The sequence below is a fragment of the Netta rufina genome (assembly GCF_964035555.1).
Source record: "Netta rufina genome assembly, chromosome: 16".
NCBI lineage: Eukaryota > Metazoa > Chordata > Aves > Anseriformes > Anatidae > Netta > Netta rufina.
The window spans coordinates 1,886,063-1,904,343 of record NC_140140.1 but is presented as its reverse complement, the minus strand read 5'-3'; the positions used below and the strand labels follow the sequence as shown (position 1 = coordinate 1,904,343).

Genomic DNA, 18,281 nt, shown 5'->3' with positions numbered 1-18,281 from the left:
CTAAGAAAGAGATGTTCTGCTTATTTTAATGATCCGTTACTGAAGCTGTGTTGCAGAATCAACACAGGGCAGGACTATGTACCTCGTGTCTGTAAACTAATCTAGATTATGTTGTACCTCCATTATAGCAATGAGACAGAGAAGTATCATCCACATCCTCTTATAGAGGCTCCTTAATGAAAACTAATTTAGCCAAAGATGATAGCGAAGCTGCCTTATGTTTCTGAGTACAGCTTTTTTTGTTGTCGTACTGCCACTGTGGCTGCTGTACTCCTGGTAACATCTGCCTCACTGCAGCCTCAGTGATTGTTCTCTGATCACTCTGATCAAGAGCAGCCGCTCCTGGTTTCTTTAAGCATAATGCCCTTAATAATAAGCTTATCTTTTGGTTAGCCCTGAAGTGGTCAGGCAGTTAGACTTGATGATCTTTGTAGATCCCTTCCAACTGAACTATTCTATTCCATTCCATCAGCTTTCTCAGGGGCAAATTCTGTTTGTGGTAACATTTGATTTTGTAAGATTTTTCTGCTGTGCTTATTTGCAGAGCAAGAACACACTCGCTCCCTAGAAGGTTTCAGATATGCTTGAACCTTCTTTCCATGTAATCAGTGAGCTGATCTCACAGCCATTTTGCAAATACATGTCTATGAGAAACCAACTATGCAGAGATCTTGATGCACAATTGCTATTTTAGTATTTCCTGTTGCATTTAAAATCCAGAAATCATATGCATCAGAGAAAAAAAAAATCTGTTGCACTAAGTCGGTGGTGGCTACAGGATTACAGTTACTCTGCACCAACAGTTAAATTCCTGCTTCTTCTACCTGGCATAGCTGCTTAATATTGCAGGAACTATATGCTATGCCATAACTCATCTGGCCTTGAAAAAAACAAATGGAAAGAAAGTCTCTCATCTGACCACCCTGTTATTCCATATATATTATGCACTATTCTTATTGAGAGATTTGTTTAACACTGTACCATACTGTCAAGCAAGTTTTCAGAAGAAAGCCTGCAGCTAAAAATATTAATTTCTAGTATGTAATAGCAACATCTTCAGTACAAGAGCATAACTTACTGGTTTAAAAGCATTTTACATGTGTCAGTTGACACAGAGGCAATTAAACTCCTGCCTGGCAGAAGGTGGGCCTAGTACTTTAGGAGGGTTGGACAGCTGCAGGAAGCATTAAGACAAGAGTATAGCAGGTAGGAAACCACTTAAAACAGATTCTGATCTCTCCTGTGAAGACATAAATCAGCTACAGTTAACTACTCACAAGTACACCAAAAATACCTTATCTTGTTACAATCACACTCCTCAGGTCTCTTCTTCTTCAGATGACCTCTCACCTCCCTCAGATTTTTTATTTTATTTTGCAATGTTTCGATCTGAAAAAAGTAAACACACAGGTAAAAAAAATTACAGCATGGTTTATTTTAACCCTCTTGAACATATCTCCATCAAATACTTCTTTCTTGCTACCTTCCACAACTTCCTCCACTAACAAGCATTTTCAGATTACCTACCTTCCCAAAAGGAAACTGCACGTAGGAGGGCAATTTTGGGGCACAATTTGCCTGCTCTGATTACTGAAGGTGAAAGCAGAATGTGGCACTGGGGGGAACAGGGTGGGAGGGCGCCATACAGCCTTAGGCAGACAAACACTCTACTTCCACTGTGATTTTTTCCCTTCGGCATATTTGTAAAGGAGAAAGGGTACCAAAGGAAAATGAAGCCCTTAAAGGTTTGGCCTGTTAGGAGCCTGAGAAGGGGATGGAGATGGAGTGTTCTGAAGTCCCCTCTTCAGAGATTCTGGAAGAGAAAAGCAGTAAGTCTCCATCCTTTTACGTGGCAGTCTAGTAACGTCTGGCCACATGGGATGTGTGTTAGCAGTTAATTTAATTGTGCCACCTGCATGGTTTATTTTTAACCACCTTCAGTAAATGAAACTCCTGCTTTTGTTCAGTGTAGCTCATGCACAGCATAGCCCACTCAGATGGGTATTCCAGGCTTCCACTTCAATTCTTTACACAGCAGAAAAAGTGAAGTCATGTAGTGTGAACAAAGAATTGGCTGTGCAACTACCATCAGACAACACTGACCACAAATCTAATAGAAGTCCATGGCTGCATAGCAAGTGGACAAAGATTTCACGAAAAATACACAAAGAATCCAGCCCAGTGATCCTGAAGCAGCAATACAACAGGACAGAAGTGAGACTTACAAGTCTCTCTTATTTATCTCATAAGGCTTATGTCATTTCTCAGTTCTTTAAGCTGTATTTCTCTCCTCCACTTACGATCTTGTCTTCACAAACTTGTAGCAACTTAATTATCTATGAAATCTGTACTCTGAAATCAACCACTAAGTTCAAAAGGTTCCAGGGAAGAACAAAGACACCCAGAGGCAGACAGACACAAACATAGTCAGCATGATCCTATCAGCCCACAGGAAACCAGGCCAAAGACAAGCTGAAAATACATGACTGGTAACATCACTCACTTCATGGTCAATATGAAGTTTATGGTCTTTCCAAGCTTGCAGTGACCTGTACAGATCTGTGTCACACTGAACGGTGTCATTCTCCAGGATATAGCACCTGGCCATAGAAAAAACAATGTTTATTATAGTAGATGAACACACAATGCAAACAGCTTTTGCTGTGCTGTTTTAATAGCACAACTCCAGGACACATGAGAAGCCAGATTGGAAATAAAAAAAATAATTCAAGGACAATGCTCCTATCAAGAGAACCTGTTGACTGTTTCATTTCTATATGCAAATTGTGCTGCACAGAGTTCTTATTTATGCATTAGGCTGTCTACATAAATAATCTCTACTAACTAGCAAGTACCGAAAGCACTACTCAGAAGCAATTTCCCTATGCATAATTAAGTAACATACAGGGGTAGGGGCAGGGAGAAAGCTTCTTTATAAGATGTATTAGAATACTACAAAGAAAAAAATGATTTTCTACAAAAGGGATAAACTTTTTCAAATACAGCTCCCTGACTTCAAAGGCAAAATACCCTCTGACAACTTTAAGTGCTCATGTTCCAGTAACTTCTCATGAAGTTCAGTATTTAAAATTAAAAAAAAAAAAAGACAAATGCTCAACAAGTTTATTAGGGGTCAATAAATACCATGGAGTTATTTTTGAATGATTATTTATTAAATTAAACCTGTTTTTTTTTTTTTCATTATTCCTCTGTTTTCTTTAAAGCGCCTCACGCATGTTATCCCACTGCCTTCTTTTCTGTAGGTGTTCCTGGGGACTCCTCATGAATTATGCACAACCTTCCTGACAGTTCCTGGTACAGGGCTGGGATTCACCCAGTAAAGCAGCACAGATCAATTTAACATGTCCCAGAAAAAAGGAACAAATAGTGATTTATGGGTCCTGAACATTCAAAAAAGCTGAGGAAGGAGGGCAGAACTCTGCTGATGTCAACCTTCCTGTTTCCTCATATTAGCAAATCTCTAACCCTGTAAACTGAAGTCAAATGGAAACCACAGATTTCAACAGCAGCTATCTGGTTCATGCATATTTGCATGAGCTAGTCATTAAACAATTTAATTCACGTAATCCATAGTGATTAATGGATTTTCTCATAATTCACAAGTAGAAAGGGTAACTAAACACTGAAGTAAGTACAGTTGAAGATACATCACCAGACCCTGGATCTGCACACTGAGAAACCTTAAACTATTAGAGTCTCTTTAGAACGAAGACAATTCCCTCACCTCTTTCTCCAATGTTCCATTCCCCAATACTCCTGGTCTATCTAACCTCCTCCGTAACATAGATTTTCCTTTCCTAGCACTGGGTACAAGCAGCTCTGTGATGCTGCTGCTTCCTTTGGGACTGATTTTGTATTTGAAATACAAAGCAACCAATGGCATGTTGAAACTGGGTCATATTCCAGTTGGAGTATGGAGTATTTTGATCTTCAGACAGGCCAGGTTACCTGCTGCACGCTGAGATTTACATGGGTAGAGTCTTCCCTGGTTTCAGATGGGTGTACACACCAACACTGCAAACAGTTTCACTTGTCCTTACTGGAAATGTGTACTAATCAGTGATTACTGTCTCCAAAGCGTAGAAGACATACAAGCACCTCTGTGGTTCTTCAGTAGCTTTCATGCCCCTTTGTGCATGATGACAAAATTAAAACAAAACTGAAAGGTGTGTACAAATGAGAATAAGAAGTTCGGTGAAGTTAGATGGTAGCCAAAAGGGACACAATATGCTTATCAAAAGGTAATGCACCCATTTATGTAAAGCAGCCACTCAAGCAGCAAAAGTTTATAGAAACATACAGTATTTACTCACCTGTGAGTAACTTTTATTAGATTAGGGGCTGTATATTCTGCAATGCCACCAGTGCCACTGTATTCTGCCATGTCTTTATCTTCCTCCTCAGGAGGAATAGCCCTCTGCATCTTGTGTCGCTTGGTGATGTTTCTTGGTAAGACAGGTTGGTATCCGTCCTCTAAACCCAAGTTATAAATGGCTCCATTCAGCTCAACAGATACAGAGCGGATAGAACGATTCCGGACATAGCTCGGTTTGTATTCTGCACAGAAAAGGGAGTAAAAGGATTAAGACAGAGAGAAACAGCAGGTTACACTTTGGTTCTCTGTGGTTCTTGGCAAACAACAGCCCCTAACGTGACATTTGGAATTCACTCAATGACAACTGCTGTTTGTTGCAGCTTTCCTCAGCACTGCCATGTCATTACCTGCCAGGAACCTTAAAGTCTGAGAGAGAGGGATAGATAGAGTGCAAATGCGCAAGGATGGCAGAGGGGAAATAGAAAGTACTTGTACAGTCATCACTCAGTCATCACTCCGAGTGACCAACTTTCAAAGAAACTCTAAAAGAAGCTCTTCCCCCAAGAGCCACTAGATGGCAGCAACACCTTAAAAAATAATTCTGAAAGTTAAAGTCAGTAGGGTCTCAGGTCATCCTTGCGGATTAGTTCTCAACTACATTCTGTCATCTACTGTAAAACATTCCAGTGCCAGTATTTCTGCAACACTTCCCAGAAGTCACCCCGAATTTCAACAGGGAGTACTCAAGTATTCAGCCTGAACTTCTCAACTCCATACTCTTTTTTTTTTTTTCAAGACAAGATTTTAATGGGAGGGATTAATATTTGAATCTTCACTTTTATCCACATTTAATTATTTTCTTTGCAATTATTTTCCTCATGTGCAGGCCAGACAGCAAGTTTCTACAAAAAGCACTACCTTCCAGTGCTATGCACGCCCTCAGAGTTTGCCTCTGTGTTTGCAGTCCAAAGACAGAATGAAACATTTGCTATGAATCTGCACTGCACAGTATGAGATCCCAGTGATTTGCCATTGCTGCTTTCCAAAGTTCTCTCTCCTGACCCAAATCCAAATTCTTCTTCAGTTTTGTCTAAAGTGGCATGAATATCTCCTAGCTATGGAGTCTGAATCCGTATCTAAACTTCCCTACTGTACAGTAGGGCTCACACCTCTGACTATTTCCTGCTCACTGCAGTGACCACTCAGTCACTCATGTTAAGCAGAATTATTTCACTCCTGGAGAAAAAAGCATGACCAAAGTACCATAGCTCCAGACTCCTGGCTGTGCATATGTGCTTTGGAGTCACCCAAGATGTTGCTGGAACCAAGCAAGCCTCTTAGTTCCTCTGGTCACCTCTCCTTCACACTGAGCTGAAGCACAGCACTTTTCACTAGAACGGGACCTCCTGCTGCAACCTGGTAAGGGAAAACTCATCCAGTGTGCCACATGAGAAGACCAACACTTCTTGTTATCTCAAGATCCACAGAAGAGCCAACTTTATCTCAGGGATAAACTCCACTGCAAAAACAAGCAGTGAAGAAAAGAAATGGGAGGTAGAATAACCAAATTTGACAAAAGAAATATTCACAGCAATTGGCATGCATTGGCATTAACACAGACTGACTTCTTTCAAGAAGCTTACATGAATTCTAACTGGATCACAAAGTCTCAAAGGCCATTTTGTAGACTGTGGGAAGAGAAACAAACATCCCCTCCCACCTGAAACTGGTCCAAGCCCTGAATTCACATCAGTGCCACACACAGAAAGCAGAATACCAGCTGGATTGTCTGGTTTAGCCCATTTTTCACCTGTGGCTCAAAGTTTATAGCTGATATTAAGCCAGGTGAGTCACAGCTGAGAAAAAAATAAATTTTAAAAAAGCAACAAAAAGACCAACTGTATTTCAGGCACCCATTCAGGAAATGTTTGAATAAATGAGAAGGAAACTCCCATCTTTTTAAAAGTAGGAGGAAGTTCCAAAAAGCTACACCCTAACAATTATATTCAAAGTGTAAACTCCCATTTCTTTAATTGTTCCCTCATTTCATCTTGTTAAGCTCAGCCAACTAACAATTTACCTTCCTTCCAAGTCTAATATACCAAGCTAGCATGTTGGTCCTCAACAGACAACTGCAGGGAACTGCCGTCTCCACACGCCCCTGAAGAATTCGAAGCTAGGAGCTGCTCCTCCCTTGCAGCCTGTCCTAATCCAGCCTTATAAAGAACAAATTGGTCTGGAGAGAGACAGCTGATGAAGGCCTTGCATTATTACAGCATGCTATTCACAGTGCTGACTCAATGCTGTGATTAGTACCAAACTCCATCATTTTCAGAGGAAGTGGTTAAAATATTTAGTAAGCTCAATATTCATCTGTAGTCACAAATACCGGTGTCTAATTACTTGATCCTCCCTCGGGCTTCAGTTTTACTTTCCAATTCTTATACCTGTATATACAACCCACAAAGGATTTAGGGCTGTTAAATATTTTGCCCAAAATACCTATTCTCCTTATTTGAATTATTAAAGATTGGCCCTGTTAAGTTGAGTCCCTGTGCCTCTTCTCCTCTGCCACTGCTAAGAAATTACATCCTCTAAATTAAATCTGGATATAGAGTCCAGAGAAATTTCAGCATAAGAAAGCTAACGAGTTTTCAATGCCACACTCATCCTGCCTCAGCTCCCTGGATCACTTGACAGGCACGCATGGCTTTGCTCTAGCCTGACAGGAACAGGCACTGTTACAGTCCAGAGTTCCCCCAGATGGTCTAGGGACTCAAATACTTGCATTTTTACAACTACTTGGTGACATCTCAGGTTTCAACACTGTCTAGAGCAAGTACGAACTGCAGTATCTGAGATTATTATTCAACTGAATAAAGTGAGGTAATGCTGAATTATAAAACCATAAGCTTCGTATCTGACATAAACATGCCCAGCCTTCAGGTTTGTACGTAACTCTCCTCACGTCCTCATCATCCAAGCTTTATTACTTATTTTGCTGCTGCCAAAACCATGATTTAACACTGAGATCATTTGAAAACAATCTCAGGGATAGCTGAGAAGACCGTGACCAACTGTATCTACTGCGTAGCCGTTTCTTCTAAGCAGGAACGTGACTGCTCAGCAGGGCCATTAGCGGAAGACAGAGAACTCCTGGGCTTTCCTGTCATCATTTATTCCAGGTAGGTGTTTTGCATCTGATGCATTGTCCAGCAGCATGACGATGATGGAATAAACCAGCATGCAAGAACTCTGCATATGAACAGTGGGCCATGAGGAACCAGCACCAGCCACCTCAATTTTGTTATATTCCCCAGTAATGTCTCTGTATTTTCTCAGAGTTCTGTAGAGAAGCAGCACTTTTTCTATAAGACCAAAGTAAAATTAGGCACTTTGAAGTCAAATTTTTGAAAATATCTCAAGCGTCTAGTAATACAGATAAAGGATTAGAGGAGGTTTTTATTGATCTTTAGGTAACTAGAAATTTCTAGAAATCTTATTTTGATTCTGTTTTCTTGGATATTTCAAATAGGAGAAAAAAAAAAAAAACACAAAACAACCTCCAAAAATTTCCATACACCCAGTTTCTCACAACTGCCATTAAAAATCATACTTCAAATGCATTATCTTTAAAGTACTTGATGTTTGGGTATTTTTTTTTTCTTTTATAACAAAGAAGGCCATTTTGCTACAGTATTGAAACTACTTCAAAAGAAAAACAAATTACATGAAAATTGGAATAAAAATGTACTAGCTTCTTTGTACACACTCTGTACACAAATCTGTGTGGCCTATCATCATTTTTCTACATGCAGCTTAATAACTCCTTTAATCATATGCACTTGTTTGTCACAGGAGGAAGAGATGAAATCCACAGCAAGAAAAACAGACAACAAACAGCCGAAGATTTTAAGAGCTCATTATTACTTTAAACTTCCCTCCCATTGCAGAGCTTTATTTCATCATTCTTATAAAAATAAGAACACACCAATGGAAAACAGAGGACACTGCAATGCAGAACAGGTAACAGCTTTGCAGGTGAGCTGTGTACTTACTTGTCCAGGGCCCAAAAGGCATGCAGATGACATGACACTGTTTTGCAATTAATTTACTCAATTTAGGAAACATTCTTGCCTCTTAAATGTACGTGACAACGGATCTAGACCATGCCTACATTAGAAAGCAATTATTTTATCAAAACATTTGGTGCTTTGGCCCCCCTATCAGCAATTTAGTCTGGTCTTCTAGACCATGCATTCACCATGCACTGCTGGGTTGAATCTTTGTGAAAGACCAATCCTCCTATCACCATTGGGGTTTGCAACACTCTTGATGCGCCCCAGAAACAGGGCATCCAATTTAGTTTTCTGCAAACAACTGCAGTGTGTCAAAATTGCTCTGCAAATCCACCTCTACTGTTTGCGATAGGAGGGAGTGATCAGGGTGTTCCTTTCAAAAGCTTCAGCATTGCTATGAACTAAATCATTAGTGTGGACCTGACACTGACATAGTCCAGTTAGAAACTTCCTTTTTCTGTATAGCTGTCATTCAGTCTTGTGGATAGCATTTGCTGGCATTCAAGTAGCACTGATCCCATGCACTCATCAAACTCTAAGTAGTAGACCCCAAAGATGCCCTCAGAACTGTACAACCCAGCACAGACTGCACTTTATCCCATCTCATGAAACAGGTCATAGAAATCCACATGCACATCAGCAGTACCCAGGTCATCATTTACAATCCAGTGAACCAGCTTTCTAAGTAAACTGTTCAGAAAACCCTTCGCATGTTATCTTGATTTGTATTGCTTTGTGCTCATTTATTTTTGGTGTGTGATTTATTAGATAAGTGCATGTGGAAGAATAGCCAACGTCAAACCCAAGAGTCTGTGTCCACAGATCCAAGCTAAACTCTCCTATTGTATGGCACACACTGGATGTGGGCAGAGAGAAAAATAAAGCATCCAGAGCCAATTGTTTTACTTCATATAAAAGCAATGGGAACATGACTGCCAACATCCTATCTTATGCTGCTGAAGTGTATGCCTTATGGCTCAATGAGAACTGTGCTGAACAGTACAGCATAAACTCTACCTCTTCTGAGACAAATGTAGGGAAAAAATGTCCCAATCCTTCCGCTGAAAGTATCTTCACAACCTTTGCTTCTTTGCCTCAACCTCTTTAATACATAAACTAATGGTAATTATACACTTAACCACCTCCTCTAGATGTTGTGAAAATTAGTTAATGTTTAGAAAGCACAACACAGATGAAAAGTACTTAAGTAAGTGTTAAGTATTATCAGATAGCATTATGTTGCCCTCACGTAAATTGTTTTCCTCTTCCCATCTAAGTGCCTTCAATCTACTCCTGTTATTTGACTCCCTGTATCTGAACTTTCTTCTCTGTGACTTCAGAAAAAGAAAAAAAAAGATAATTGAACCGCATGTTCTAGTGTTATTTAAAGATTATCTGCTGTGCCACATGTTTAAATAGCAAGTATAGTTGAGTAATTTCATCCTGGAACCAATATTTTTTTTCAACTAAAAATTAGCTTAGTAGGTACTAATCAGCTTGCAAGGCAAATATAATGGAAGAAAATCAATTTAAACTCTCTGTTTGAAGCTTGTGCCAGGTCATTATACAGAAAGACTAATCTGCTAAATAATTAAGGCCCTGTATTTGTGGAGTGAGACGAAAGAAACATTGCAAGTGAACAGTAATTCTGTGCTGCTATTTGCCTCTTTAATCTATAATTAGACTATGTACTTCAAATATAGATGTTAGTCTGACTCAGGTTTAAAACAGAGCCAGCGGAATGGGCCTTCTGAAAAAGCACCTGATCTGTGCCAAGGAAACCAGAATCAGAGTCATCCCCTTTGGATGTGATCTCTGGTTAAAAGTCAGCCCTGGCTCTGCTGACTGAGCACAAGAAAAGGATGTTAGAAGCGAGCAGCTTCTGTAGCAGCACACACATCCTTATTAAAAATAAATTACTGCAGTAACAGCCCCAAGCACTGCAGTATCTGAAAATTAGAGTACTCACTATAACACACTGTTCATGTTTCAAGGCCTTTGCAAGGTTAAGCTACTTGCCGCTTCAGTGTGTGTACTGCATTTCCTGTTTTTGAAAGAAATAAACATAGGACTCTATTTTGGATCAAAACACTCCTCTTCCTACACGCTGAGACATTTTCATATCTGATTGTCCAGTATGAAATAAACTGCTTCATGTGCAGATACAAGCAAATATGCTTGCCTTCAATGACATCTGTAGAACTCAATGTCCAAGAAAATCAGAATGGTTATGGGTGTTTGAACAGTTACCATTTTGTAAGGCAGAGACACAAGATGTAGTGGGTTCACTTACTCTTCTTGGAGAAGAGCTTCTTTCTCCGTCCAACATGGCTCAGCTTGTATTCATTCTCTTCACAATTGCAGCCTTCACTATTCCTGTTGTAATACTTGGGCAAAAGATTGGAAGTGCCTTTGCTGTTGCCGGCACCTGCCAAGTTCACCATTCCCTTGCACTTGTGTAGCTTGAGCTTCCCACTGGCATCTTCTACACACTGCCATTTCTGGAAGAAAGATTTGGTCATTAAAACTCGTCTCAACTCTGCATTGTCTAATGGCCAGCTCCAGTGATCTATCAGAGACTCCTCATTACAGTAAGCTGGGGTTTACTGTCTACCAGCAAAACACATTTCTTGTAATCTTCCATTTTTAGACAAACCAGGAACATTTTGGAACACTTGTATTTGTTTCTGATTTCATTTCTTGGAGGCAGAACAATAGGAATTTGTTAACAAAATCAATACTACAGCTAAAAATACAGAGGTGTCAAGCAAAAAGGTTTATTCCCCAATTACACTTCTCTAACAAGGAAGTTCAAGTCCTACCACAGGTTTGAAGAATCCTTACCCACCTGCAAGTGAGTTTGCCAGGCTGGCAGGAATCTATGCCAATAACAAGTCATTAAAACAGCACCAAGCTCCTGGCCTGTGTTCAATTCAGCCCCATCCCATACTCTACAAGAAATGAAGTAACTTTACTGAGAAGTCTTCTTCTCTTTCCTAGTTCAAATGCCTGATGGTGGGATAAATTTATCCAAGTAGTGTACTCCTTTACTGTAAAGATCCAGTGTGAACTGGTTATCTGGACTCTGTCTGCAGTCAAAGAAGAGGAACAGGCACTTCAGGGTATAACTCACGGTATCCTAAGGTGGCCATATATAAAAGAGAGGAGAAGAATAGAGGACTGCCCTGCTGAAGAGCCTGTTTCTCTTTACTGATTCTAACAGGGTGTGTATAACTAGATCACTTATGGATGTCTGTGGTTAGACAAGTTTATTTCCATCTTGAGTGTTTCTCTTAATAACAGCTTTTCCCATTCAACACCCTTGGGCTTGGTTGGTAATGGTGAGCTTCACTGGATGCCTGCACAGTGATAATTGCCTCCATCTTCCACTCAAACAGGAGGAAATCTCATCTTTAATTTAATCTGATTCCTTCTGGTACTCAAAAACTTGGATATAGATCCCTTTGCACTGCTGTCAGAGCCGTGCCAAGGGTAAGGAAGTTTAGCCACCTTCAGTCTGGCAGAGAAGTTTTACCTGCTTCTCAGATACAGCACAAACTAATTTTACCTACTCCTTTATTCACCAACTCATTACTAGCTAAAGAACTAGGCTTTGGGACACAGTAAAAAAACCCAACATCAACAAACAAACAAACAAACAAAATACAAAACAAAACAAAAGAGAACAACAACAAAAAAAACAACAACAAACAAAAAACATGCATCAGTTGTTACCGTGTTAGTCTGGAAAAACCTAGAGCTTTTTGCTGAGCCTTGAGAAGGATTTCTCCTTTTCCCTGTTGCAAAACCCCAACTCTGTGCCTCCAGGACTCACTGGAATATTGGTAATTTTCCGAATAAAAGAACAGAAAGAAAAAAAGTTCCCAAGCGAGATGACATTTTACAGCACCCTGCAGCTCTACAACGAGCTTCAGTCACTTCAATTTCCATACAGAGGTGTGCCCAGGCTTGGGCAACAAAGCACTCATTTTCCATTGAAATTCGCCCTATCATTTGCATGACAGCTAAGAAAGAAAACACTATCTTCCGTGCTTTCATTATAGAATATAGAGAATACATAGTGCTTTCATTATAGAGTCAGAAGCGAGACACTCAGTTACAGTGGATTTATCTATATCCACAGGAGGTGTGCTTATTTAAAACGTTCAGAAGTTCATGGTGTGGCCACTTATTTCCTTTGACAGTTGTATGCCAGGTCTCCTGAGCTATAATTACTTCTTATCTGTATGTATCCTGTCCAAAAATCCTATATGATCCAAGCCTTGCACTGATGCAGATAAACCTGTCTAAAGTTTCAGCACAGGGAATCATAGGAAATCAGTGACACTGACAAGCAGACATTTGAATCAGGCATCTTTGCATGGCTGCAGGATGCATTTACCTAGGTGCAGCGTAGAACAAAAAAGCCTTTGAAAAATAAATTGCTGTTTTTTCTATTACTATTTTTTATAAATGCCTAGCATTCATTGATACACAGACTGGGGTTGGAAGTTATTTTACTAGAACGAGCAACAGTTTCACAAAAAAATGTAGAATGAGATGTAAAAATGTTTGTTGCAGCTTCCCATTACAGATATCTCAATCTTAGTTTTGAACATATATGCACAAACTGTATTTTTTACTCAGAAGAACTCTATGCTGTAGGTGTCTGATACATGAAAAATGAAAATTCAACAGAGGGAAAGTTGAATGCCAGGATGAGAACTACTATAAGTAAGTGCTGTGATGTGTGGCCCAAAAATATTTAAATTCTATTTCTTTCATCTCCTGTCAAGAAAGTGATGCTTATTTTCCCCCTCCAGGTGAACTGGAAGAATTCCTTTAATTCTTGGTGCCCTTTAAATTTTTCCAAGGCAGCTGTATGCTGGATGGATATATCCAGTGGTTATATCTCAAGGGCTGTTGTATGCATTGGCAGGCCCACTGCTGAACAACTGCAGAGCAGAACTATATAAATGATATTAGAAACAAACACTGAACCCAGCTGGCAAAAAAGCCCAACGTCTCAAGCTCTATTTTTTTTTTCCACAGAACAGATACAGGCATGTGTGTGAACATGTCTGGGAGCCTACAATTTTGCCTGCTCTGCTTTTAAGTACAAACACAAATTCTCTAGGCAATATCACAGCTATATCAACCGCATTCATTTCCACAGGATACTTTCAATCTTAGGGAAAAGAGCTGTAGTTGCAAGAACTGCAAAAACCTCTGCTCAACAGTCAAGAAGCTTTAATCATTGGGAATTCTGGCATTTCTTTGCACAGCACAACCTCTTGCAGAAACCTCTGGTTTCTACTGTGCAGCACAACCTCTTGCAGAAACCTGTGTCAACCCCTGGAAGCAAATAAAGTATTTTATAAGAGGTAATCACTTATATAATTAAATTCCTGTATGAAGAACTCTAGGGTGCCCCAGAGATACTTTGGCTCACAGGTACAAATGATAACCATCCAGCAGCAAAATGTAATTACATATAAATAGTGGATTAACACAACCAGCCAAGAAAACAAAGTGCCCTTAGTTCACCATTTGCCTCCAACTTTTCAGGTTCTATAGTGTGTATTATCTCACAAGAGCTATATCCTCAAAGGGAACATGTGGTTTAACGTAAACTAAAACTCACTGGAAAATCCAAGCTCCGCCCCCCCCCCCAGTCTTTATTCCAGCTCATATCAAAACCCCAAAGGGATAACCTGTCTTTCCTCCTGTAGTGCCTTGCAGAACAGTTACTCCAGCCATCAGATAAATGACTTTTGCAGTATGTCCTGAAGTTCATCAGGCTCACATTGTGCGAAACTTTCCAGACACCTCATTTAATCATTAAACCTGTTCCAGCTGGAGATTTCCCACCACCTTCAGGCAGGCCAAGTGAGCTGCTGTGCTTGTGCTTTCTGCCACCTACTGTGTTGGGCTTGTTCAAACATTTCTACCCCATCTCCTACCCTACTTCCCACTGCACAACATGTGCTACTCACTGTTACTTGTGTGCAAATCAGAAGAGCCTGAGCTATAGTTAGTGGAGAAATGAGTATTACTGAATAGAAAACTTGTACAAAGGTACACTGCAAAGGCAAAGAGAAGACAGTCTGTAACACGTATTTGCCCTCCTTCAACCCAAACTGTCTGCTGTATGTATCAACAAGAGCAAATGATGACTTCAGCAACTATGAAACATGAATCTAACAGCAGCAGTTGCAGACTGACCAGATACTGTTTCCCTCTGCTAACACTATTCACCTTGAACATGCAAATGATCCATTAGTGGAAAAAGACATATTTCCTTCCATTATTTCCTTCACAGCTCCCATCACCATCAAGTGTTTTTTGCGTTACTGTGCATCACTGTCTCCTTACCACTAGAGCAATCACAGATGTTAATTCAAAGTCATTACTTGAGGTTCCAATCGGAAATAAATAGCCATGGCCTTCCTTGTTAGAATTTTCATACAATTCACTCATTTCCCGTAGTGAATCTCTCTAAATTTACATTGTTTTCTTTGGGAGAAAAGGGCTGATCACACAAATCTTGCTAAGAAAAGTTTCCAGTAGAAACATACAGCTTTCACAGCTGAGCCCTAAATCATCACGCTGTGTCTCATCAGCTCCTCTTTTTGTTAAGAGGAAGGGATTCCATTCCCTTTTACAGAGAAGTGAAAAGTGAAACTGTCTGATCAGTCAGCTGCCAGCACAGCTCCCTCCCTAACAGTTTTAGGAATATAGACTCCAGAATTCAAGATTTTTGCAGGCTAATAAAATCCTTTCTCACTGCCAGCAATCCCACAGAAACACTTCAGCAACATCCATTTTCAGTTTACATACATATTTCTGAACCCCATCCTTGCTGCCACATTGGATGGGGAGCTAGAAATAAATTGCTATAATGGCTGGAAATAGACTAATTTCCAGTCTAAATTGATCTATGAGTCGTTAGGATACAATTTTTCTTGTATGAAACAGTACAGTTTAGTTTAGTCGGCTCTTTTTCTTTGCTGTGTTTTGCTCCTTGTGTTATTTTTTACTGAGCTAATCCAAACAATACAGCAAATTCCGTGGACGCAAGCCCCCTCTCTACCAGAGGCAATTCTGCTGCTTTTGTGAAGCTTGTCCTATAGCTCAGGTATTACAAGTTTCAGGAAACAATCTGACCTGAATTTCCTATTGTTTTTCTCATACACATTACTATTCCTCTGTTCTTGTTGACTGAGATAATTAGCTTGTGCCTCTTGTATAGTATCTCTTAGATCCATGCCGACAGATGCCTCCCTCCTCTGCTATTTTTCTGAATATACCCAGTTCCTTAGCTCTTCTCCACAGGTATTATTTTCTTAATCTTTTATCAATTTATTTTTCCCATTTTATCTTCTTCCAATGTATCCATTGGCAAAGGATGAGTTTAGTTTTCTCTACTCCACTGTATCAGTATATAAACAGTACTGTCTGGTCTTTGTTCCAACTGGCCATTATTTCATTATCCTGGCTCATGATTTTTGGAGATTTGGACCTCTGGGATCTCAGCTCAATTTCAGTTGTTAAATGCTATCTATCACTCAAACCTTAAAATCACAAGATTATCAACAGAAAAGCAGGATATTTTAATGCTACAAGCTGTAGTTGCAGTGAGGCAGGTGGGACAATCAGCTAGCATGCAAATGAAAAATGAGGTATTCAGCTAAACTTAATGTTACAGTTACAGAATTCACTTATTGTTACTCTAATAATTCGACTGTGGTATCAAATGGTCCCAGCTGCTGTGTTAGGTATTGAGGAAGCTAAGGAGGGTGTGCAGCCTAAGCAGCAATTAGATTAGTGGTGGAGGAAGAAAAAACAACACAATAGAACCACCAAGTAGGAACGGGATTTGTCTGAGGTCCCACACTGAGTCCCTAACTAAATGAAGCCAGATACCCAGCCTCCAGCTTATTGTCTTTTGAACGAAACTACTTTGCTACACACATATTGCATATTAGAACATTATTTTTTATTTTTTATTTTATTAAATGTTAGCATTTATTTTGGCAAGCTTCTTGTATCATCCACTACTGTAATGACAGGGAGTTTAAACGTCTCTGTTAACAAGAGATGCAAATCACTTGGATCTCTTCGACAACAAGAAGCAAAGTAACCTTTAAGTAAAATAGCCTCTGGAAATCATTACAGGCTATTTCTGGCAATTTCTTTCCTAAAGGAGGAAAACAGTTTTGTTAATTCTAATTCTTGATAAGGAATACAATCCTTGAATAACAGCCCTTAATAAATCATCGTGATTTTAATTTTCATGGTTTGTTGCCTCCTAAATGTTATCAGTCAGTGGGCTGATAAAATTTTTAATGTATGAAGTTATCAACAAGCCATTTCTTGTTGTAATCACAGATTAAGAACCAGATCCTGAAAGTTGCTGAGCACGTGCAACTCACAGTGGAATTCAGGAACTCTAAAGATCCCCTAATGAGCTATAAAAGTTATCTGGAATCTAGCTGGCTTGATATGCTTCACTGTTACCAAGAGAACCTAGGTTCTTTAGTAACCTCAGGATATCCCTGCTAGCTACAAAAGAACTAGAGAACCACAAGAGAGACCAAAAATTTTCTTCCCAGTTTTAGAATAAATTCTTTATAAAACGTGACTTAGTTTCCAAGATTTGATTAATGTAAGTTCAAGCTACAGAGTCTTCAGCAAATGGAGAAAATGTAAGCCATTTTTTCCTACTGCTCCACCCTTGGCACTAGACAGCGGCTAATGATGATAATGGTGATACCACTTTATGAACTGCTGTAGGAAAGCACATATTGATCGTAACAGTTTTCATTGCTGCTATGCCATGCTATGTTGGAGAACTGAGGGGAACAATGGAGTCAGTGGAACCTTTTTTTTATGATATCTTCATGTCGCTTACAAAAGAGAATATCCCTTCTTGATCCTGGTAGAGAATGAAGCAGTCAGAAGGAAGGCTGTATATGAGACCTTTCATTTGCAGAATATCTGCAGGAAACCAAGTGCAAATCTGCATAATTTGAATTTTCTCCTGAATAAAACTGTCACATAAGAAAATTCTGTTTGTATTAGATACAAATAGAGTTTTGGGGAAAAGAAAGGATTTGAAAAGGAAATAATGTAAATTCAGACAGCTACTTTTCTTACTAAATTATCAGTTATTATTGTACTATACCATGTCCTGCTGAAGAAAAACTTCATATTCTTTTATATGTACAGCACAGATTCCCTGTAGCAGTCAGCAGTGCTGCAGGTATTTCGTGTTTAGCAAATGTGCATAAAGTTGGCAAATGATTTAGAGGGAGATTTTGTGCAGCTGTTGTTGGAGAATACTCTAGGAGTTGCTGGGAATACTCTATAGAGCAATGCTAGTATCATAATTGGCTTCCACAAAATCACATTAATGCAGGCCTACAGATAAAAGTGGGTCAGCTTCCACTTACCAGCCAGTTTAGAATGAAAAGCCAAACTCTGCCGAAGAGAAAGATTTTGTGAGGGAGCTATTAGGTACTGGGAGAAATGTTTTTTATTTCACATGGGAAGAAAGAACTCATCTCTCTTATATCCCTGAATATAAATCCTGAGCTGCTCTTTCACCTGAGTCTACACTCATCCTTTGTTGGATGCAAATAACTAACACAGCCCAAACTCCGCAAATTGAGAAAGAGAACATGGCAACACACAGATTCCCCTTACACTCAGGAGAATTTACATATATTAGTCTTGCAAAAAAAATCCCATATAATGGGCTCTGAAACGAGGTTTTAAACAGCATGAATAGCCTCATCTCCATGATCCTGGTGCTCTCTTATCAAAACGATTATAGGTCAAGAAGGATGACTGAGATTTGCAAA

The 18,281-nt window shown here is 39.5% G+C and overlaps 1 protein-coding gene across 1 annotated transcript in view; it reads right to left on the bottom strand.

The window, feature by feature from the left end:
- The window catches only part of SULF2 (sulfatase 2), a gene marked incomplete at its 3' end in the record, with an annotated part of 69,645 nt that overhangs the window by 6,966 nt on the left and 44,398 nt on the right, over positions 1-18,281 (bottom strand). The window contains exons 10-13 of the mRNA XM_084296791.1: positions 10,709-10,916; positions 4,335-4,578; positions 2,504-2,600; positions 1,295-1,389 (exon numbers count right to left, since the gene is read on the bottom strand). Of these exons, the coding sequence (XP_084152917.1) occupies positions 1,295-1,389; positions 2,504-2,600; positions 4,335-4,578; positions 10,709-10,916 (644 nt within the window). The remainder of the gene's footprint in view (positions 1-1,294; positions 1,390-2,503; positions 2,601-4,334; positions 4,579-10,708; positions 10,917-18,281) is intronic.